This window comes from Pinus tabuliformis, chromosome 4_2 (genome assembly GCF_031772625.1).
Source record: "Pinus tabuliformis cultivar Carrire ecotype Pingquan chromosome 4_2, CPIR1, whole genome shotgun sequence".
In the NCBI taxonomy this organism is placed as follows: Eukaryota; Viridiplantae; Streptophyta; class Pinopsida; order Pinales; family Pinaceae; genus Pinus; species Pinus tabuliformis.
Genome location: NC_142304.1, coordinates 262,358,925 through 262,382,835, shown reverse-complemented (window position 1 = coordinate 262,382,835; position 23,911 = coordinate 262,358,925). Strand labels below are relative to the sequence as shown.

Sequence of the window (23,911 nt, the reverse complement as noted above, 5' to 3'; positions counted from 1 at the left end):
CCCTCAACATTGACCTTCCTTGGCCTAACATCAGCTCTTCTTGGCCATTTTCTGCCTTAGTTTGTCCTCAACCCTAATCTGAAATTTTGGCACTGATTCCTTGGTGCTTTTACAATTTTTTGAGCTCCAAAAGTTTGATTTTCAGGTAGCTTCTTCATCAAAAAAATTTGGGTCACTTGGGAAAGTGCATCTACAAGGCTTTAGGCCTAAGGTTTGACCTCTAAACCATAGTTTTATCTCTATTTTATTACAACAGTTAAATCAACAACAATTAAGCCCTAAAATCATATGCTACATAGTCAAAATTGTTTAAAATTGTAAAATTTTCATTTTTATGAATTTTGGCCACTTGGGCACCCTAGATATAGCGTAGATCTATTTTTATTCTTGTTGGAATTTATTGCATAACTGGGAATTTCAGATCTGAAATTTCTGAAGCATACACTTAAAATGGTCAAGAACTCAAAATTTTCAGTTACAGTAAAATTTTCCCTTTTTTTTTGTTCTAGGCATTGATTGAAGCTTCATTAGCTTGTTGGTATGTCAGTGACTTACCGCTGAAATAAATATATCAAATGTGGTATATCTCTGAAAATACAGCTTAAAGGGGCTAACACATCTGATTTTTCAAGTTTGTCAAGTTATTTGGTTAATTTTTGTGACATTGGGCAAACATAAGCATTGTTAAATTGATATTTGTTTATTGTTGTAATAACTTGTTTAATGTTGTCATAACAATCACTTGTCACTCATAAAAATCATTAGAACATAAAGTGCTTAAGTATCTTCATATTTTGTTACATGTTCCTAACATTAATATTGTGAAAGTGGCTAACATTGTGAGTTTATGTTAAAAGAATTTGCATTTAACATTTAATAAGCTCACTCACCTAAAAGCACTTGAATCATAAATTGTCATGGCGATAAGTATCTTGATCATATTGGTATCTTGTTGATGTGATTAAATTTCTCTTAATAATTGTCATTGAAGTAATAAGATCTTGTTTTGGGCATCTAAGTTTCCATTGGTTATATAGTGATATTTGGCTCATCTTAAGTATTGAATATTGTTGAATATTGGCATCTTATAGTTTTGTGGTTAATTGTTAAGTAATCTAACATCCTAAGAAATATCTTGTGAAGTTTGCACTTGTATCTTTCGGCATTTATCTTGTGAAGATTGTTACCTCAATATTATTAAAAATAATCTAGCTTTAAGAGTATTCACATTATGTACATTAAGTACTTTAAGTAATACAAACAATTTTAATTCAAGATAATTTCACCCATCATCTTGCATAAGCATTCTAGCATCTAGCCTGCGTTAAAACTTACCTCATATCATAAGCTGGGTTGATAGAGATATAGGGCATCCTTCTCACCTAGCTTGAGGGGCTTGACAACTCTTCAGTGCTTAACATGCAGTCGTCAGAGCCACAGTCTCTACAACACCGTAGGCATCGGGTGATAGGAGCACAACAGAAGGTATCATTAATCAAGCCCTAGTCTGCTTCCTGTCGGCCTCCTTCCCACAACCTACCTTGGAGCCCAGCTTTAAAATAGTTAAGGGAAGGCGACACTTAGATTAGACATATAATTAAAATAAACCAAGGTCATTGCATCTCACATAGGTCCTACTTGCACATCATACAAGTTAGTTAATCATTCAAGAAGCGGGTGTCCATCCGGTTACTTGGCATTAATTAACTATAAGCAGGAAGTGTGACTCCAGTAAGGCACCGGTCTCATATTTAAAATCTAATCTAATCATTAATCTTGCTAAATTTAACCAAGTAACTAGGCCACTCGTGTCTCCCAAATAAGTTGGTTTCCAACTTGTTTTCCTTCACCTCATTCAATAATGACTACCCCCAATAGCTTGTTGTTAGGAGACAACTAAAATGGAGTGGGTAGGGATCAAAGTGACAACCCTCGTTCTGAGCAGTTGTCGCAGTGCCTGTACAATCTTGACGACAACAAAGTTCACTGAGAACATTCACTGCAAAACATATGTCTGGTTGAGCATTCATCAAGTACATCAGTGAGCCAATCATTGTCTATACCTGGGAGGATCCACTGGTCTCGTTTCAAAACCCTTTAGCCTTTTCAAGCTTGTGATCATGGGAGTTGTCATAGATTTGGAATCCATCATGTCAAACCTCTTTAACATCTCAATCACATACTTTCCTTGACCTAGATAAATCTCATCAAGTCCCTGCCAAACTTCCAGTCCCAAATAGTAGTGCATCAGTCCTAGATCCTTCATGTCAAACTATGTTGCTAGTTGCTTCTTGCACTTTTGCATTCGACCTTCCAAAAATGTCAAGAGAAGATCATCCACATATAGAAGAATGACTACAGGCTCATTCTTCACAACCTTGATATAGAGATTCAGATCAGGAGAACACCCTGTGAAGCCTAATCTTTGTAGGTATGCATCCATCCTTGCATACCATGCCCTTGGTGCTTGCTTAAGGCCATACAATTCCTTCTTTAACCTGCAAACATAAGTCTCTTTATGCTTGACTTCAAATCCTAAAGGTTTCTCCATATAGATTTCTTCATCAATTGTGCCATTCAGGAATGCAGCCTTGACATCCATTTGATGAATGTTCTATCCCATCGATGATGCCAAAGAGACCATTGAACATATAGTTGTATACATTATAGGATGTATCTTCATAATTGATGACTTCTTGTTGAGAGAAGACCCTAGTCACAAATCTTTCCTTATACTTATCAATACTTCCATCCGCCGCATGTTTAATCTTGTAGAGCCTAGGTACGATTTCCCAAACTCCATTTTTCAATATCAATTGATACACTTCATTCATGGCATCCTTCCATTCTTGATGTTTGATAGCCTCTTCAAAGGTGGATGGCTCAGCTTCTATCAACTTTGTCATGTATGTTGGATATCCAGAGTATCTATTGGACTTCTTACTTTCCCTGAATGCGCCCTAAGATGATTTGTGTCCTTTTGCATCTAGTAGGGTAGATTTCAACCAATTATGGCTTTTTCTAGTTTCGGGGATGACCATTGGTTGTACTAGTTCACTAGGACCTTCATTTTCATGATTTGGTTCTTCTTCCTCCCGTGTGCCTTCCTCTTCAAATAAAGGAAGTTCTTCATCATCAAAGTCCATTGGGAGATCTTTGATTTCTTGAATGCAATACTTTCATCAAATATCACATCTCGACTAACTTCTATTTGCTGTCCTTAATTTATGTATATCCTATATGCCTTTGAAGTATTAGTGCAGCCAACCAATGTTCCTTTCATGCATAAAGGATCCGATTTCTTTCTCTTGTCTTTCGGTATATGAATATAAATAGGACAACCAAAAATTTGGAGATGGCCCACCCTTTGTTTCTTCCCATTGAATGCTTCTTCGGGATTCATGTTATCTAGTGAACTGTGGGGACTTCGATTTTGAATATATACAACAGTCTTAGTTGCTTTACCCGACAAAAATTATGGCAAGTCTTGATCATGTAGCATGGATTTTACACTTTCTTCAATGGATAGATTCTTTTGTCCGGGATTGTATGGGACTACCTGCTCCCTCTTAATCCCAACCTCCTTACAGAAAGCTATGAGTTCTTTTGAAGTATATTCTCCTCAATTGTCAGATCTTGAGATCTTTATCCTTCTTTCTATAAGGTTCTCTACCTCAACTTTGAATTCTTGAAATTTGTTGAATACTTCATCCTTGGATTTCATCAAATAAACCTAAGTTTTCCTTGAATGGTCATCAATGAATGTTACATAATATAGATGACCTCCAAGAGACTTTGGATTTATGGGACCACATACATCGGAATGAATGAGATATAGAATTTTTTTTAACCTTCAAGCATTGCTTCCAAATGGTCTCTTGGTGTTTTTTCCCAATGCATATCCCTTGCACACTTCTTCATGATCTTCCTTGAGTTCAAGGATGCCATTTACTATTATGTTTAGAGTTGGTAAGATTTTGTAGTGAAGATGACCAAATCTTCTATGCCAAAGTTCACATGGGCTCACTTCAATTTGAACCAAGGCTTGAGCGAGGGGAGTTATCAATCTGTAAAGTCTGCCTTCTCGAATTCCAATCATCCTGGCATCTTCTATGCTTGAGTTTTTATCCCATACTACCACCTTTCCATCTATGAAAGCAATTTTATCACCCTTATCTTCTAGACGTAAAATAGAAAGTAAATCATTGTGCAAACCTAGAATAAACAAGATATTGTTGAGATGAATGTTTCCTCCATTCTCCAGCTCTAGCGAGGTTGATCCAATTCCTCTCACATGGTAGCTCTTGTTGTCACCAAGCTCTAAAGAGTAATAGGACTTTCCTTTTGACAATGATTTGAGTTGCTAGTGTTGACCAGTCATATGTATTGATGCTCCACTATTGATTACCCAAATATTCTCGTCTTGAAATGTGCCAGCAAGTGCTGAAAATAGTCCTTCGTCCTTTGTAGATGCCTTGGTCACTTCCTTCTTAGGAGAAAATAAGAGATCCCATACTTCTTTGATGCCCTTCTTAAGATAACTTGCTCTTTAGGAACTTCTTCAATGTACAGGAGATCTTCATTATGCCCTTAGCCAACCTTAGCTCTGAAACCATGTTGAAAATATATAGGGAAATATTTAGGATAATTTATCTTTACTTGATAACTGTGTGTGATATCTTTTTACTTTTTCTCACTTATTAGCTTCTTCTCTTATTATTATGTTTGTTCTTATCATCAAACAACCACCAAAACAAGAAGAATAGTAGTACATAAGAACATAGGATATAGGCTGCAACCCAAGGCCAAAACCTCTCCACCTGAGAGGAAAACATGTAAGTCTCTTCTCTTCTTATATATTCTTCAATTGACGAATTCCAAGACCTATATACCAAAACCAATACCCTTCCAAGACCAAGTCTAGCCTCCTTGGTGATGTGTTTCTTTTTGTCCAAGTCAAACCCAGTCAAATCTCTTCCAGCAGCATAACTTTGACCCTAGTAACAGAATTTCGGTCTCTACTACAAGTCTGAAATTTTTGGCCCTCCCAGCAATAGCAGCTTCCTCACGTGTGAGCTTATTTAGGGCTTCCAAAACTTCTTCATAACTTTGCTTGACTTTCTCCTTCTTCTAGGGCTTGAGGATGACCTAATTCGACCTTCTTCCTGCTCCTTTTCCAAGTTCGATCCTACAGCAGCAAAAACCTAACCTAGTAATAGAAACCCTAGATTTCTTTCTTCACACATGTGAAGAGAGAGAGAGAGAAAATAGTCCAAACACTTGATCCTTGTCCTTCTCCTTCTTTGCTAGCCTCTTTCTTCTTCTCCTTCGCTTGCTTGATGAGAGAATGAATTGTGTCTCTAGGAGGTCAAGTTCCCTCCTATATATAGGCTTCCAAGGTGGACGAAGATCCTCAAAATAGGTCGACTTCTTAGCTGGCAGACCGACTTGGTCTTGAAGGGTATTTTGACACTTTTAAATATAAAAATAATTCTTTTTACAAGTTACAATGTGCTCGATGAGGTCTTTAACATATGACAATGACTCTTTTAACTTCTTAATTAAGACAAACCCTAAAAGCACTCAATGGATGCTTGACCTCTAAAATAAAAGACCTTTGAGCATGAAACCCATGCTCCAATAATAATAATAATTATTATTATTATTCTTTCATTTTATAATATATAAGAATCAAAAAATACATTTCATATTTATAAAAATCGAAGCTAGTTACACATTTTTCAACAAAGAGAAGGTATAATATCTCCAAACATTGCTACCATCTCTATCTCTTCGCTAGAATTGAGATTGTGAATAAAAAACAAACAATTATTACTTTATTTTTATTTTATTCTATAACAAAAACAAAATTGAAATAATAATAATTGAGATAATAATTTAAGATAAGGATGAAGATAAACTCTCATTCTACCCACATAAAGATATATTTCAAATGATCTCATAAAAAAAAATTATAATATAAAAAACAAAGATAAGCAAATTTAGAAAGAATAAAGATCTAAGTTACGTATGGATTATATCAACAATCCAATCAAATCATAAAAAATTGGAAATATATATTTAAAAGAAAATAACATTGAACTATAGGAATAGGAATACAAAATTTAAAGAAGCTTACATTCCACCATCCAATTAATAAGCTTCGATTCTATTTGGCATACAAGGATAAAAGAATCACTATGGAAATTAATTACTAGGTATTCAATATATCGTCTTCTAAAGATTCACGACATCGTAGGTAGTATGAAGGGTTCTAAATGCCTAAGGAATGATTTTCGGGGTTGTGGTTTCCAAATTTATATGGATAAAAAGTAATATTAATATATTATTAAATTAATTAACATAATATATATATAAATAAATATAAAGAGTAAAAAGTATAAATTTGAAAAAAATTGTTAAACTATAGAAATAATAAAAATAAAACAATCACATTGCGAATTAATTAATAGATATTCAATAAACTAATACCCAAAGATAAGTATCATCCTCACGATTCACAATCTAAAGTATGAAGGATATTTAGGTTGCGACCATTTAAAATATTGATTTTTGGAGTTGTAGTTAGCAATTTATATTGATAAAAAGTATTATGGATTATTGTTAAATTAATTGATATAAATTATTATTAATGTTTTTTAGTCAATTAATAATTTTTGTTAAAATTGTAAAATAGAAATTTGTTTTATGTTCAGCAAGGTTTTTCAACACATTTTTAAGGACGTAATTTAATTTATAGATTTTTGGTTAATTTTAATCAAAATTTGACAAAAATTTTTAAAAGCTTGAGTTTAAATTGTTTAATCTGCATAATTCGAATGCTCCAGGGGTTTTTCAAGTTGTTCAATCCATACATACAGTGAAAAACCCATTTTAAACAACAAAAAATTAAAATTTAGCCAAAAAAATTACGAGATTCTAACTAAAAACTCCAAAATATAATCTCTAACCAAAAACTCTAAAATGTAACATATTTAAACAATACCAATAAATTTGAGAAACATGTAAAGACACGTGATTAAATAATATATATATATATATATATATATATATATATATATATCATTTAAAATATCAAGAATATCAAGCTCCCTGACATAGGGGATACCCTCTTAAATCCTAATAAAACAAAAATTTAGCATAAGAAAAAACAATTCATAAAAATAAACATTAAATGCATCTAATAAATATTAGCATTAACTTTAGGTTTTCGACTTTTCTGTTTTTTCTCTTAATATTTCTTTCCAAAAATCAATTGGCAAAAATTATGGAGGTGTCCTGGCATTCCCTTTTTGCAGAGTCCCATATCCCCACTAAATGGAAACGTCCCCCATTTCTATATAACATCCCCAACAAAATGTAAACACTCCCAATTTCTTGGGAAACATCCCCTTAAATCTCCCTAAGTTTCTTAAAAAGAGGACTCGGACGCAGTGAAACATTCCACACTGAGTTTCCCTATCCCAGAGGAACATATCCCTTTCTAAAACTGAAATCTAGTGAAAAATGCAAGAATATTTACGAATTCAAATGGCATTGGGCATTCTAAAATTACACACTATTATTGAGATTGGAAACACTAAACAGTGCAACTCAATATCGATGTTTCGCTTCATCCTCACTAATGATTGAACTTTGGCCATGAATAGTCGTGTTATAGTTTTGAATTCTTCCATGGGGTAAAATTGTTTGTTGCCCGGGTGATTAACTTCAGCGCTTTAATTTCAACGACAACTAATGTTTTGATCTCACTTTAAATAAAATTTCGGCAATATTTGGAAGCATGCGACTAAATCCACTAAAGGTTTTATATAACCTGGAATTGTGAATTTGTGCTCATTCGTCATATTCTCTCTGCACGGACAAGTCTAAGAGGTATAGTTTGAAAAGCCACCTGGAGCAAAGTGTAATCAAAGCATTATAAAATTATCAATTTTTTAAAGCAATATAATAAAGACTACAACAGTACGTTATTCTAACCATTCCATGATAGATATTCATCGTTGAATCTTAGATATACACAGGTTCATAAACACTTTACCCATGGCTTTGAAGTGGTCCACTCAGGCTGTGAATAAAGCTTTGATAGTTCAGACGCAAAACTTACAATGACTTGGAGTTGAAATTCAATAGAGAATGAGCTGCATACAGCCTCAAATAGGTAGAAATGTCACACATAGTAAATTTGGTTTCAAATTAACTAAAACCACAAACACAGGTCAAAAGATGCTAGCATATGCTCACTAAATAAAAAGAATCATATTATAATATATAACTTATTAAAGTAGTTCATAAAACAAATCAAAATTATTTGGATCTCGTTAGGCCTTTCGTTAGGGAAATCATGAATGACGTGATCTATTTGGGCACGCATAATGGATATTCAATTAAGGTACTTTTTTTATTTTTTTGATGAACTCCTTGCGTAGCAAACACTGAAATGAGTTGAGGCAGCTTCTTTTTCAATTCAACTTCAACATAGCCCGGCAGACTAACCCTGAAAGAATTCATTCTACCGGCATAATTGAGATGACAAATTTGCAATGTTCCAGGTTCCAAGTCACAGAACACAGTAAGCAACTACCCTCTGGAGTCCGAGTTAAACTATTGACAAAGCTAACGAGATCTAAAGGCCCATTGAGTTCATCAAAATTCATTTAGCCTCCCAGTGCATAATACACCATTTGTTGAAGGCATCTTCATCATGCATTATTCGTAGAGAGAACACGGTAAAGCCCAGCCATTCTAGGTTTATTCGTTCCTTATTTGGACTCTGTGTTCTTGTTCAAAGAAGTTACAACGAACAATCCCTATTTCCAGCGAAGTTTCTAGGCAGATTGTATAGTTAATGCTGAGATACACATCGGCAAGAAAGCAATCGATCATCTACACCTCATAAAGTAGCTTCCTTGCGAGGATTCATGGTAATACATGCATGCATGGTAGGATCTGGATCATGGTGGGTTGTGAGCAATGTTGCACGAAGCAGGGATGCCTTTTGGAAGTGGAGTGTCGGAAGTGTCATTTTCCAAAAATATTGGAAGTATATATATATATATTCAAAAAACATCCAAAATACCAAATTAGTTGTAGAAAATATGAAAACATGTATATTTGTACATCAAAATAGATATGACATCCTTTGTACATCAATGATTAATTATTTAAACACAAACCATCTAGATGCATCGACCATCTAAAATCTAGATTTTGCTTCTCTTTTCTAGCCTCTGCCTCTACTTCCATTAAGGATATTGGTCAACATTGCCCAATTTTGATCAAACAACCTATTCCAAGCCTTATAATATGGTAGAGAAATCTTAACATGCCTAATCAATGATTTTGGCTTGAGTGAAGGGTACATTTTTGCTAAGGCCATGACAAAGGAGTTCAACGATCAACACTACAAACACTGGGGTACATATTGTTGAAAAATGTGTAACTAGGTTCGGTCTTCATAAATATGAAATGTACTTTTGATTCTTGTATATTGTAAAATAAAAGGAAAATTATTATCAGAATTTAAACTTCTATGATCCATATCTTAATTGCAAGAAATGTTTTGGAGAATATCACATCAAAATTTATCTGTCGACGAGTTTAGAACCATTTAACGTAGTTCATCATCAGGAAATTATTATTGTTATTTTGAAGCATAGGTTTCATGCTCAAGGTCTTTTATTTTAGAGGTCAAGCACCCATTGAGTGATTCTAGGGTTTGTCCTAGGTCAAGAAGTCAAAAGAGTCATTGTCATAAGTTGAAGACCCCTTTAGGCACATTCTAATTTGTAAAAATAATTATTTTGTATTTAAAAGTGTCAAGACCAAGTCGGCCTGGCAGCTAAGAAGTCGCCTATTTTGAGAAGCCACGTCCACCTTAAGAAGCCTATATAAAGGAAGGAACTCAACCTCCTTGGGACATATTCACTTCTTGCTCATGCAAGCAAAGGGGAAGCACAAGAAGGCTAGCGAAGAAAAGAAGTTTCTAGGATAATTCCCTCTCACACGTGCAAAGAAAGAAGGCTAGGGTTTGCTACTTCAAGGTTGAAATTCTCTATCTGCTGGAAGAGGATCAAAGTTATTAGAAGAAGGGCCTAATAGGTCACCTACTAGCCCTAGACAAGGAAGCAAGGCAAGAGAAGTTTCCAGGAGGCCTTGGAAGGCTAAACTTTGCTCACACATGCAGATGCAATAGCAGTTGCAGGGGGGCGAAAATTTCAGGCCTATTGTAGAGGCTGAAATTCTAAAGTTGGGAATCAAAGTTGTATTGCTTGAAGGGATTTGACAGGGTTTGACTTGGACAAAGGAAGCTCATCATCCGAAAAGGCCGGACTTGGTCTTGGAAAGGTATTGGTCTTGGTATAGAGGTCTTGGAATTCATCAATTGAAGAATATATAAGAAGAGAAGAGATTTATGGGTTTTCCTCTCAAGTGGAGAGGTTTTGGCCCTGTCTTGTAGCCTATATCCTGTGTTCTTGTGTACTATTGTTCTTTTTGTTTTTTATTACTATTTGATGATAAAAACAAACATAATAATAAGCGAAGAAGCTAATAAGGAAGAAAAAGTAAAAAGATATTAGAAGCAGTTATCATACATAGAGAAATCATTCCAACTACTGCCCTATAGATTTCTCAACATGGTATCAAAGCTAAGGTTGGCTAAGGGCATAATAAAAATCTCTACTACATTGAAGAAGTTCCTAAAGAAGTGTATGAAGGTAGCAAGTCATCTCAAGAAGGGCATCAAAGAAGTATGGGATCTCTTATTTTCTCCTAATAAGGAAGTGACAAGACATCTACAAAGGACGAAGGACTATTCTCAACACTCACTAGCACATTTCAAGATGAGAATATTTGGGTAGTCGACAGTAGAGAATGAAGACATATGACCAGGCAACACAAGCAACTAAAAACATTGTCAAGAGGAAAGCCCTCTTACTCTGTTAAGCTTGGTGACAACAAGAGCTACCCTATAAGAGGAATTGGATCTACCTCGCTAGAGCTTGAGAATGGAGGAAATATTCATCTCAACAATATCCTGTTTGTTCCAGGTTTGCATAAAAATCTTCTTTCCATTTCATGTCTGGAAGATAAGGGAGATAGAATTGCTTTCGTAGATGGAAAGGTTGTAGTATGGGATAAAAACTCAAGCATAGAAAATGCAAGGACGATTGGGATCCGTGAAGGAAGACTTCACAAATTGTTAACTCCCCTCGCTCAAGCTTTGGTTCACATTGAAGTGAACCCATGTGAACTTTGGCATAGAAGATTTGGTCATCTTCACTACAAAATCTTAGCTACCCTAAATTCAATAGTGAATGGGATCCCCGAACTAAAAGAAGATCATGAAGGAGTGCGCAAGGGATGTGCATTAGGTAAAAACACCAAAAGGCCATTTGGAAGCAGTGCTTCAAGATCAAAAGAAATGTTGGATCTCATTCATTCCGATGTTTGTGGTCTTATGACTCCAAAGTTTCTTGGAGGTCATCTATATTATGTAACATTCATTGACGACCACTCAAGGAAAACATGGGTTTATTTAATGAACTCCAAGGATTATGTATTTATCAAATTTCAAGAATTCAAAGCTGACGTAGAGAACATTACAGAAAGGAGAATCAAGATTTTAAGGTCTGAAAATGGAGGAGAATACACATCCAAGGAAATTATAGCCTTTTGTAAAGAGTTTGGGATTAAGAGGGAGTTGATAGTCCCATATAATCCCGAACAAAATGGAGTTGCAGAACGAAAGAATTGATCCATTGAAGAAAGTGTAAAATCCATGTTACATGATCAAGATTTGCCGAAATTTTTGTGGGGTGAAGCTACTAAGACAGTTGTATACATACAAAATCGAAGTCCCCACAAGTCACTAGATAACATGACTCCCAAAGAAGCATTCACTAGGAAGAAACAAAGTGTGGACCATCCCCAAATTTTTGGTTGTCATGTCTACATTCATATACCTAAAGACAAGAGAAAGAAATTGGATCCTTCATGCATGAAAGAAACATTTGTTGGCTACAGTAATCCTTCAAATGCATATAGGATGTACATAAAAGGACACCGAATAGAAGTTAGTCGAGATGTGATATTTGATGAAAGTATTGTATTCAAGAGATCAAAGGAACTCTGGATGGACTCTGATGATGAAGTACTTCCTATATTTGAAGAGGAAGGTAGAAGGGAGGAAGAAGAATCAAATCATGAAGGTGAAGGTCCCAGTGAATCAGTGCAACCAGTGGTTATCCTCGAAACTCGAAAGAGACCTAACTGGTTAAAGTCTACTCTACTAGATGCAGAAGGTCATGGAGCAGTCAAAGGCACATTCAAGGAAAGTAAGAAGCCCAAAAGATATTTTGGATATGCAGCCTATATGACGAAAGTGATAGAAGCAGAACCATCCACCTTTGAAGAAGTTGTCACACACCAAGAATGGAAGGATGCCATGAATGAAGAATATCAATCGATAATGAAAAATGGAGTTTGGGAGATCATGCCTAGGCCTGAAGACAAATTTGTGGTAACTTCCAAATGGCTCTACAAGATTAAACATGCAGTGGATGGAAGTATTGATAAATATAAGGCAAGATTTGTGGCTAGGGGCTTCTCTCAACAAGAAGGCATCGACTATGAAGAGACATTTGCACCTATGACAAGGTATACAATTATACGTTCGTTGGTCTCTTTGGCAGCATCGATGGGATGGAACATCCACCAAATGGATGTCAAGGCTGCATTTCTAAATGGCACCATTGATGAAGAAGTCTATATAGAGAAACCTTTGGGATTTGAAGTCAAATATAGAGAGGCTTATGTTCGCAGGTTGAAGAAGGCATTCTATGGCCTCAAGCAAGCACCAAGGGCATGGTATGCTAGGATGGATGCATACCTACAAAAATTGGGCTTCACAAAGGGTTTTGATGATCTGAATCTCTATATCTAGGTTGTGAAGAATGAGCCTGTTACCATTCTTCTATATGTGGATGATCTTCTCTTCATAGGTGTGGAAGGTCGAATCCAAGAATGCAGGAAGCAGCTAGCAGCAAAATTCGATATGAAGGACCTTCGGCTAATGCACTACTATTTGGGACTGGAAGTTTGGCAAGGACTGTTAAGTTTCCATAGCGCTACATTTTTCTTTGCTTTGATAATTACATTTCTTCATTAATGCATTAAGTTCACCCCATATCATCATTTCATTATTCAAATCTACACCATTATTCATCATCATATGCAATTATATAGAAAGAACAACATCATCATCATCATCAATGCAGCGGAACATAAAGGAACAATAGAAGAAAATCATGCACACACATAGAGACACCAAGATTGGTCCGAGACCAAGGCAAAACCCACTATGGGGAAAACCCTTGCAAATCTTCTTCTTCTTAGATCGTCATCAAATAATTCAGCAAAAGAGAGTACAATGATCCATAACTTTTTCTATGCAACAAGACAAATATGATATCCATGAAACAAATATAATCATGCTTATAATCAAAACCCTGATTCTGAGGACTGTAATCTGTTGTCACTCACTGAAGTCAACTGCTAGCTATTGTTGTAGCTTGCTGAACACTACTGTCACTGAGCAAAAACTTCGGAACACTGAAATCTCATCTTTGAGCCCCAGACGCAGGGAGGAGGGGTTGTGTGAGCGTCTATATCAGTTCTGGACGCTCTCTGCAAAACCGGATGACTGCATCTGGAACAGATTTGGACACTCCCAGGTGAACTAGATGAGGGCGTCTAGGGTCAAACATACTTAGATCTGCCTCAAACCCTGGATGCTCTCATAAGGCTTTTGTGCGAGCATCTATGGCAGCCAGGACGCTCTCAGGACCATATTGTGCGTGTGTCAGGGGACCAAACTGAGTAGTGGAAACCCTAGCCTCTCGGACGCTCCCGTAAACACTTTGTGCTAGCGTCCAAGGCTCCCTGGACAATATCAGGACCACTGTGTGCAGCGTTCAAGGATTAAAATGCCCAATTCTGTGCCAGCGTCTAGGAATCTAAAAACCCTAGTTCACTGCAAGCTTCACTCTTATGATTTCGGACCCTTACGCGAACTCCTTCCGACAGACCCATGCGAACCACAACAAAAGAGAAGAATAGAATATAGCTTGATCAATGTGTCCAAATGAGCTTGAGGTCTCTTCTATTTATAGGCTTTCATGAGGGTCCACTTGGGGTTGAGGCAGACCTGTCCAATTTAACATGTGCTTAGGATCGACCTAACCCAATATACATGAGTGAATAAATAAATTCAAAAACTAACTTTCGCTTGTCCAAATAAGGTGATCTTTAGGTCGATTTTGGTCCTCTCCAAAAGAGGAATCTAATGCAATCATCATCTCGGTCATCTGAATTGTCCGTGGTGGAATTTGACTGCAGTTGCAAAAATTAACAAGGGCTTGATGAAATTTATCTAGGTTAAGGAAAATATGTGATCAAGATGTTGAAGAGGTTTGACATGATAGATTGCAAACCTATGACAACCCCCATGATCACAAACTTAAAAGAGGCTAAGGAGTTCTAAATCCCTAGTAAATCCGACCAAGTATAGACAATTGATTGGCTCACTAATGTACTTGGTGAATACTTGACCAGACATATGTTTTGCAGTGAATGTTCTTAGTCAGTTCCAAGTGGAGCCAAAGCATTGGATAGCAGCCAAGCACATTTTGAGATATCTGTAAGGAACAATACACTATTGCCTGAAATATGATAGGTGGAATGATGTCCACTTGATTGGATATACAGATTTTGACTGGGGAGGCAGTGAGCAGGATGGAAGAAGCACTACAGGAGGATCTTTCAGTTTGGGATCCTCCATGGTCTCATGGATGAGCCGAAAGCAAGAATTCGTTGCTTTGAGAAGTGTTGAGTTTGAATACATTGCAGCATGTGAAGTAAGCAAAGAAGTTGTTTGGTTGAGGAAGTTGTTGTCTGACTTGTTTGAAGGACCAATGGAGCCTATAGTGATACATTGTGATAACATCAGCTGTATAAGATTGTCTAAAGACCTAGTGTTTCATGGAAAGACAAAGCATATAAACAAGAAGTATCACTACATTTGAAAGCTGGTGCAAGATAGTGTGTTGTAGCTACGGTATATCTCCACTAATGAACAGGTAGCTAACATCTTGACAAAATATCTTCCTAATAAGAAGCTTGTGTATTTGAAAGACAAGCTTGGATTAGTTGATATATCCTCCCTAGTTGAGAGGGAGAGATAGACACATATTTCTTGTCTTCACTTGAGAAGAAAGAATGGAGGATTGGGTAAGCATCTGGCATCCGATATTCTTTGAGGATGAGGTAGGGCATCCAAGATAAGAGTAGTCGTAAAGGACCGATATTCTTTGAGGAATGGGAATCCAAGATAAGAATAGTCTTGGAAGGTCATACCCTATGAACAACCGGGCGGGGTATGTACCTTGAGACACAATGATGAAGGTATCTATAAATCATTGGTCTCGCCAACATTGTGCTCTAATCTTGTGGAGAGATAAGAGTTGTTAGTCAAGGCCTTGCTATGTGTAATGACCCGCCTACAATTACAAACAAAATGTGAATATTAGCATACATAGGCATCCATATGATAGTTACACATGCATGAACCACATGTATTTCACTACTATACCCACTAGCTAATATTAACAATTTTGATTATCGAAATAAGTTCCTGAAATCACCAGGATATAATAAATATACCGATTGGGGCATTTATGTGTATCGCCTTTATAGAACTATATATATATATATATATATATATATATATATATATATATAATAAGATAATGGAATATATAAATTAAAATTTAACTAATTTAGAATTAATTAAATTAAATAAAAGAAATTAATTAAAAGTTTACATAAAGTAATTTATTTTAATATATGAACCAAAACAATTTAATTAAATTACAAACTAAAAGTTAATAAAATACTGCCAAGTCCTAAAAGTGATTCAATTAAATTAAAATAAATAGGACCGCCTCCATCTAAAAGAAGGAAGGGCCGAGAAGATAGTAGGAGAATGACAACAAAGGGAAGTATGGAAGCGGTGGAGGAAGGAGGCAAACAGCAAGGAGTTTAAGAGGCGGTGAAATTAAACATATAAGGCAGTGAAGAAGGCCATAACAGGGGGAGGAATTTTGGGGGAAATTGACAGAGAGATAGTAGGAAATTCTCACAGTGTTACTGATAGAAGGCATTTTGAGCTCAATTGTTCTTGAAGTTTTGGGCACGGGGGCCAGAGTACCTCGAATTTGAAGTACTTTGGAGTTGAGTACTGAAATTGTGCTCAGTTTGGCAGGGAGGTTTTGGTCGTTTTGGTAACGGAACTGGGAGCGAGAGCCACTGCAGAGCAGAGACACCTTCAACCACAAAACTCCAAGTTGGTACTCAGTATAAAATTGTTAAATTTTGTACATGTATTACGTAGTAGTATATTCTAAAAGAATATTGGTCATGCCCTGTGAAATTCCTAATTTAGGGTTTCTTAAACTATTCTCGGAGCTTTAAAATCATTAAATTTGTCAATTTTATGACTTTTGGGTCTTACACTATATGACAATCATGGTTGACATGATGCTAAACAAATGGGTTAACAATCCCACTCTTCTTATGAGATCACTTCAGATTGAGAATGTCCATGTACCATTTATGAATACCTCCCTAGTTAAGAGAGTGTTGAAAAATATGTAACTAAGTTCGATCTTCAAAAATATGAAATGTACTTTTGATTCTTGTATATTGTAAAATAAAAGGAGAATTATTATTGTTATTTTGAAGCATGGTTTTCATGCTCAAGGTCTTTTATTTTAGAGGTCAAGCACCCATTGAGTGCTTCTAAGGTTTTTCCTATGTCAAGAAGTCAAAAGAGTCATTGTCATAAGTTGAAAACCCCTTCAGGCACATTGTAATTTGTAAAAAAAAAAAATATTTTTGCATTTATAAGTGTCAAAATACCCTTCAAGACCAAGTCAACCTAGTAGCTAAGAAGTCAGCCTATTTTGAGGAGCGGCGTCCACCTTAAGAACCCTATATAAAGGAAGGAACTTGACCTCCATGGGACATGTTCACTTCTCACTCATACAAGCAAAGGAGAAGCACAAGAAGGCTAGCAAAGAAAGAAGATGAAGAAAAGAATTTTTTGGGCTAATTCTCTCTCACACGTGAGAATAAGGAAGGCTATGGTTTGCTACTTCAAGGTTGAAATTCTCTATCTGTTGGAAGAAGATCAAAGTTGTTGGAAGAAGGGCCTAATAGGTCACCTACTAGCCCTAGACAAGGAATCAAGGCAAGCGAAGTTGTTGGGAGGCCTTCGAAGGCTAAATTTCGCTCATGTGGATGCAGTAGTAGTTGCAGGGGGCCAAAAATTTCAGACCTGCAGTAGAGGCCGAAATTCTGAAGATGGGGGTCGAAGTTGTGCTGCTGGAAGAGATTTGACTAGGGATGACTTGGACAAAGAAAGCACATCATCCTGAGAGGTCGGACTTGGTGTTGGATGGGTATTGGTCTTGGTCTAGAGGTCTTGGAATTAGTCAATTGAAGAATCTATAAGAGAAGAGATTTACGGGTTTTCCTCTCAAGTAGAGAGGTTTTGGCCTTGGCTTGCAGTCTATATCCTGTGTTCTTGTGTACTATTGTTCTTCTTGTTTTTATTAGTTGTTTGATGATAAGAACAAACATAATAATAAGAGAAGAAGCTAATAAGGAAGAAAAAGTAAAAAGATATCACAAGTAGCTATCATAGATAGAGAAATCATCCTAACTACTACCCTATAGATTTCTCAACACAAATAGGGCTTGGTGTGTTGATTTTTCATAGGTCTTCTAAACTGATAATTACTTCTTACGATTTCTTAGGTTAATCTTTTCTTGCATTCACATTCATCATAAAGTAATTACACAGAAGATCTCAACAATAGAAACAAAATGCCAGTAGGATCATAAAGGGGCAGCCAAACAAGAAACACAAGAATTTTCCCTGAAAAAACCCACATGGGGGAAAAACCCAACAAATGTTTCCTTGGAGAAATTATTTAGTTCAATAGAGATACATCTAATTCTTTAAGTCAAATATAAAGTCAAACTGACTAGTAACATAGCCCTAGTCACACCTAGTCAAATTGCCCTTTAGACAAGTCAAACCATTGCCCAATAAACTTGGCCTGATCTAATCTCCTAGGGCCAAATTTAGACCTCCTACTATGCCCAGAGAAGCTCAGTCCTGCTGCCCAGAAACACTGCCTCAGATCTGTCCTTACTTTGTCTCAAATTAATCCTTTACTTGCTTCATATTCGTCCTATGATCTGCCTTAGATCCACCCTTTTCTCTTTGCCTCAAATGATCTGAATTGCTTGCTTGAGGAGGATGACCAAATGACTTTACATAGTCATCCAAGTAGCCCGAATTGGTGTCACTAAAGGGGTCAGCCGACTTGTCATTTGGAGCCAAAATTTTCAACTTTAAAAATTCAAAATTCTTCCTTTGAAAATGACATGAAGAACATGTCTTACATTTATCATTACATATATTTTTCAAGGGCTAAAATATGAATTATGAAGACCAACCATAGCTACAAAATTTAACACTCCCTCTTAGCGAGGGAGGTATTCATAATGACTATCTAGATGTTCTCTTGTTGACAAATTTCTCTAAGAGAAGGTTCTTCATTTATCATCAGCATCAGCATCATCTAATTACCATAAAACAGGTCAACATCTTTGACCTATGGTAAGAATCTACAACATCAACTAGTTACCATAATTCTGGTCGGTACCTCTGACACTAAGTTGCAGGAAACGTGGCCCTAGGGGGCGTTTCGCCAGGGGAAACGAAACGAAACGCGTTTCCCCGTACCGTACGGCCGGAAACGCGTTTCCAAGCCGTACGGGCCACGTTTCCCCAAAAAAAACATTTGTTTTTTAATTTTTTTTTTCTAATGTAGATCTCTTACATTTGTTTGCCCTAGTGTTGATATGCAGTTCATGGTAATGTTAAATTCTTAAAGTAAAAGTGATATTCTCCTTTATTTTTCATTTTCATCCTTTTACTTAAATTTTTAACATTACCATGAAATGACTCAGGATGTTTGAGAGTGGTTTCGCCGTCATTGGATTTCATATGGAGAAAGTAGAATTTTAGATCTTACTCAAAATCCAGCAGACTTATCTGTTTCTCAGGATTTCAGGATTGGGGGGATTTCAATGTTTCCATTGGATTTTATCATGTACTAGGGTATGGAACTTGTATTTAATCGAGAGAACAAAGCCCTCTATGCAGGGGAGACTCCCAATAATCAAGAGAATGTAGGGTACTAGGGTATGAAACTTGTATTTAATCAAGAGCACTAAGGTCATTCGACTATGTAGGAGGAGACTCCCAATCAACCACGAGACAAAAAATTAGAAATTTCTCGTGGCTGATTTTGGATATTTCTATTTTCATTATGTGATTATTCATGAGTAAATGTGATGTAAATTTAGATACTTATAGTCTATGCATTGACAATTGACAATTTTATCATAATGTAATAAATTAGAATGTATCATATATGCTTTATGATTGCACATATTTCTTAAATTCCATATATATATATATATCGCGTTTCCTCGTTTCCAAAATTTGGGGAGGTCGCGTTTCGTATCGCTTCCCGTTTCGGAAACTCGTACCCGTTTCCCCGTTTCGTGCAACCTTGCTCTGACCTATGCTGCACCATAATCCCGGTCGGTGCTCCTAACACATGGTACACCATTAGCATCAACTAGTCACCATAATTTCGATCCCTCTAACACATGGTATATGAACTATTCTTGGTTCACCATCATCATGGTCAATATCTTTGACTCATGGTGAATCTCCAAAGGCCTCACTCTTCATGAGTAATTTCAAACCTAATGTTAAATGTGCTCACTCAACCTATTTGGAGAGTCTGAGCCTAGTGCTGAAAGGCATCCACTCAACTGAGTGATTCTGGGCCTCTAGGACCATTGTTCCTAATTCCAAACAACATACTTGACTTGGGAAGAATGTTTATCCTCTTCCAGATCATTCTCCCTAATCCTGGTCAACATACTTGACTCAAAGAGAGTGACTATCCCTAAATGAGCTAGCTATGTTGATGTGTAAATACATGTTAAAATTGGAAACTAGGGCCAAACTCCATTTGGGTCATCTTATTTATGGTAGCTGATATTTTTTCTTGGATCCTTCTCATCGAGATGTGTAGGATTGATCTAAACATCATCTGATTCCGATAAGTATTCATGGAATTATGAATTTAATTGTGTTATAAGACAATTCGTCAAGGTTGGCCAGAAACCAAATAAACCCTGCATGTGCTCAACGTTTTAGTATAAAAGAAGATGACTTGAGAGTCATTTCTCACACACACTTCTATCTTGATTTCTCTCCACTTGTCTTGGGTTTTAGTGGAAGAGAAATCGAGGAGTGGAAGCCCTAAACGTTGGAGGAGAAAAGGTTGCCCTAGCCGCAGTCTAGAAGAAGGAATACGCTACCCTAATCTAGAGGACCGATCATGAAAGAGAAGCCCTAACACTATCAAGAAGGAAGCCTACAACCCTATACGTTGGTTCCTACCAAAACACAGTCAAGGAGGACAATACCATGCCCTGGCCGCAACATTAGGAGGCTGCTCTAGACAGCGTGGAAGGGTTGTATGGACAACGTATTGAGCAGGAGTCTTAGCTGCTGTTTGGAGGGGTCCGAAGTGTTGGAGAAGGCGCTGAGTTCCCTTGTTGTCATGCCGCAACAATAAGGACTGTTTTAGGATCGTGTGGAAGAGTATAGACTCTTAGAAGGGCAGACGCAGTCATAGGACTGATTTGTGGGCAGTTTTAGTGACACGTTTATAGGGTCGCAATGAGGAACTGCTACAGCAATTGGGAGATGAAGTTTGGATGGCCGATAGACCTAGGATGGACCTCCTAACCAGGCCGCAGTCACCTCTAAGGACAACAAGGCAAACAAGGATATGTTCCCTATACATTAAGCTAGTTGGTGTGCCCTAACCAGACTAGTACATGCACAGAACCCTAGGTAGAAATCAGTAGTAGCATGCAGCAGAATTGAGGGTTGTTTGTGGACTGATGGATAGATGCATGGGACAGCAAGGCAACTAGTACAATAGTGCTAACATGCATGGGACAACCAGGACATAGTGTTGCTAACATGCATAGGACAGCAAGAACATTGTACTACTAACATGCATGGGACAGCAAGGACATAGGACAGCAAGGTGACATAGTGTTGCTAACATGCATGGGACAGCAAGGCGACATGGTGCTGCTAAGACACATGGACAGCAGCCAGGTATGCTAAGACATATGGGACAATTGCTAGGTATGGCAAGGCAAAGTGGGAGAGCAGCTGTGACATGGCAAAAGGCACATGGTACAGCGGCAAGCATAGTACAACAGCGAGCATGGACAGCATGGATAGCAGTGGCAAGCATGGTGTTGCAAGCACATGAGACATGCGCTATGACAACATGGTTCAACCATGGCACATGGGACAACAGTGCAACATAAGGTGCAGTAGTCATGAGGTCCATCATTGTGATGATGGGTGCAACATGGTGTAGCACGGTGAGGTGCAGCATGATGACGAGATGCAGCACATTGAGAGGTAAAGGAGTCACCTTGGAGAATCAGTTGAAGCAGCATGTCTTCAACTGATCTCATGTATCATCTTCTTAGAGATGATCTCTGCTCTTATCTAGATAAGTCAAAGTGTTGACTTTTGTTGTAAATGTACTATCTCTCTCTCTCTGTTGAACTATTGAATAACATAAAAGAAGAATTGATCAAGGGTTTCCCCACATTGGGGTTTGTCCCTGGCTAGCGCCACATCTTGTGTCCTCTTGTCTTGGCTTGTCTTCTGCGATTTATGTTTATGTTCTATCTACAGTTTACTTTAATGTTGATGTGATTGCTAATCTAGAAAAGATATTGAGCTAACTGTGAAAATTGAAATAAATTGCTCAAGCATAGAACATACCTAAAATTAACAATACACTACCTATGGAAAGCATTTTGCATCAACATCATGCTCAACAAGGCATCACTTGGAGCAATTCAATAATTATCCAAGTCGTCACATGGAAACTGGTCAACACCTATGACCTATGGTGAAACCCTGGGAAAATTACCATTCATGCATGCTAATTAAATGGTGAATTTCCTGCCTAATGCTAGAGGCACTCACTCGCCCACCTGGGGAGCACTCTGGGCCTTGATGCTCTCTGAGCCATTCTTACTAGCCACATTTTGTGGCCCCTGGTCAATACTTTGACCTGCTTATATTATGACCTAGGGAGAATGTCTACCACTTGATGCAACAACATCACCATTCCCTCTAACTGAGGAAAATACTATCAACCACTTTGACTTGTCCTTTAAGTATACAAACTTCTCAAGCTTGTCCCTAAAGTATACAAACTTCTGAAGCTTCCCTTAAGTGTACAAACTTCACCCTAGGACAAAGGCTTTGTGAGCCTTACTACTCCCTTTTGTACCATGTCTCTGTATGTGCTTCGATTTGACATCATGGTCATCTCCTACACCCAATCAACCAATCCTCAGACATTCAACATATGTATATAGATCACATATTTAACTGGACTTGTCTTGCTTTGAGCTACAATCTGAATTGTGATGTTGTCATTTGAAATGACTTTCATGCTACAAATTAGTAGGTGTATCTAACAATATTTTCGTATAGGTGTATCTAACAATATGTGATTCTCCTTACTAAAATTGTAGGTGAAAGGACTCCAATAGTCATCATAATTGCTCTTAATGTATGGCAACAGATCAGACCTTTGCTACAGTGCTATGATCTGACTAAGGAGGAAATCAAAGTCCTGTTTAATTTCTCATGAAACAACTTTGATGCAAGTCTTTTTCAATCAAGCATATGCATTAACAAAGCTTATTTAGTGACCATTTCCTCTCGTTGAAGTCTAAGAACGTTTCCAAAGTAAAACTTTTGACCCCAAGCGAGATTACTGTAAGTAAATTGAGCAATGATACCTACCTTATGTTCCAAGCATCAAACCTTAGACTTTAGCAGACTTCTTGTATCTTTCTTCATCTCTTTGTATTTTTAGGCCTCATATTTCTCTTTGAACAACTCATCACTGTAATGTGATTTGCATGGAAACCTTATGCAATAGAGACCTTCAAGCTTTGAATTAAACCAGGGTTGCGGGGGAGCAACCCCCCCCCACACCCCCACTCCCAGCGGGAGCGGCTTGGGAGCACGCTCCTTGAAAAAAAACGCTCCCTGATTTTTCGGGAGCGTTTAGTCTTTTTTGCAAAAAGAAATTTGCAATAATATTCCAAATGCAATTTATTTTCAAAGAAACAAATAAGTTTGGGGCAGCCTAATGATCAAGCCTATGGCCCTAGTATTGATATGCGGTTCATGGTAATGTGAAAGTGACATTCTCCTTAATCTTCATTTTCATCCTTTTACTTAAATTTTTAACATTATCATGAAATGACTCAAGATGTTTGAGAGTGATTCCGACCTCATTGGATTTCATATGGAGAAAGTAGAATTTTAGATTTCATTCAAAATCCAACAGAATCAGTTTTTTAGGATTTCAGGATTGGAGGGATTGCAATGTTTCCATTGGATTTTGTCATGTATTAGGGTATGGAACTCGTATTTAATCAAGAGCACCAATCCCTCTATGTACCTTGATGTTAGTGACATTGGTTGTCGAACTCCTCTATCATGACCCTCCTAAAAATGTACGCATCACTCAAACAAAATCTTGACTTGACATGCTATGCTTTTTCTATCTTTTGTTAATGCTTAGAGGGTGATATTAATGACAAAGATCCC

The 23,911-nt window shown here is 37.1% G+C and overlaps 1 protein-coding gene across 1 annotated transcript in view; it reads right to left on the bottom strand.

The window, feature by feature from the left end:
• Nucleotides 1-7,335: 7,335 nt before the first annotated feature.
• LOC149168988 (Vacuolar protein sorting-associated protein 26) overlaps nucleotides 7,336-23,911 on the bottom strand; it is a 326,812-nt gene continuing 310,236 nt past the window's right edge. Inside the window, exons 10-11 of the mRNA XM_089428502.1 lie at nucleotides 8,063-8,162; nucleotides 7,336-7,915 (exon numbers count right to left, since the gene is read on the bottom strand). Of these exons, the coding sequence (XP_089284628.1) occupies nucleotides 7,865-7,915; nucleotides 8,063-8,162 (151 nt within the window). The 3' untranslated portion in view covers nucleotides 7,336-7,864. The remainder of the gene's footprint in view (nucleotides 7,916-8,062; nucleotides 8,163-23,911) is intronic.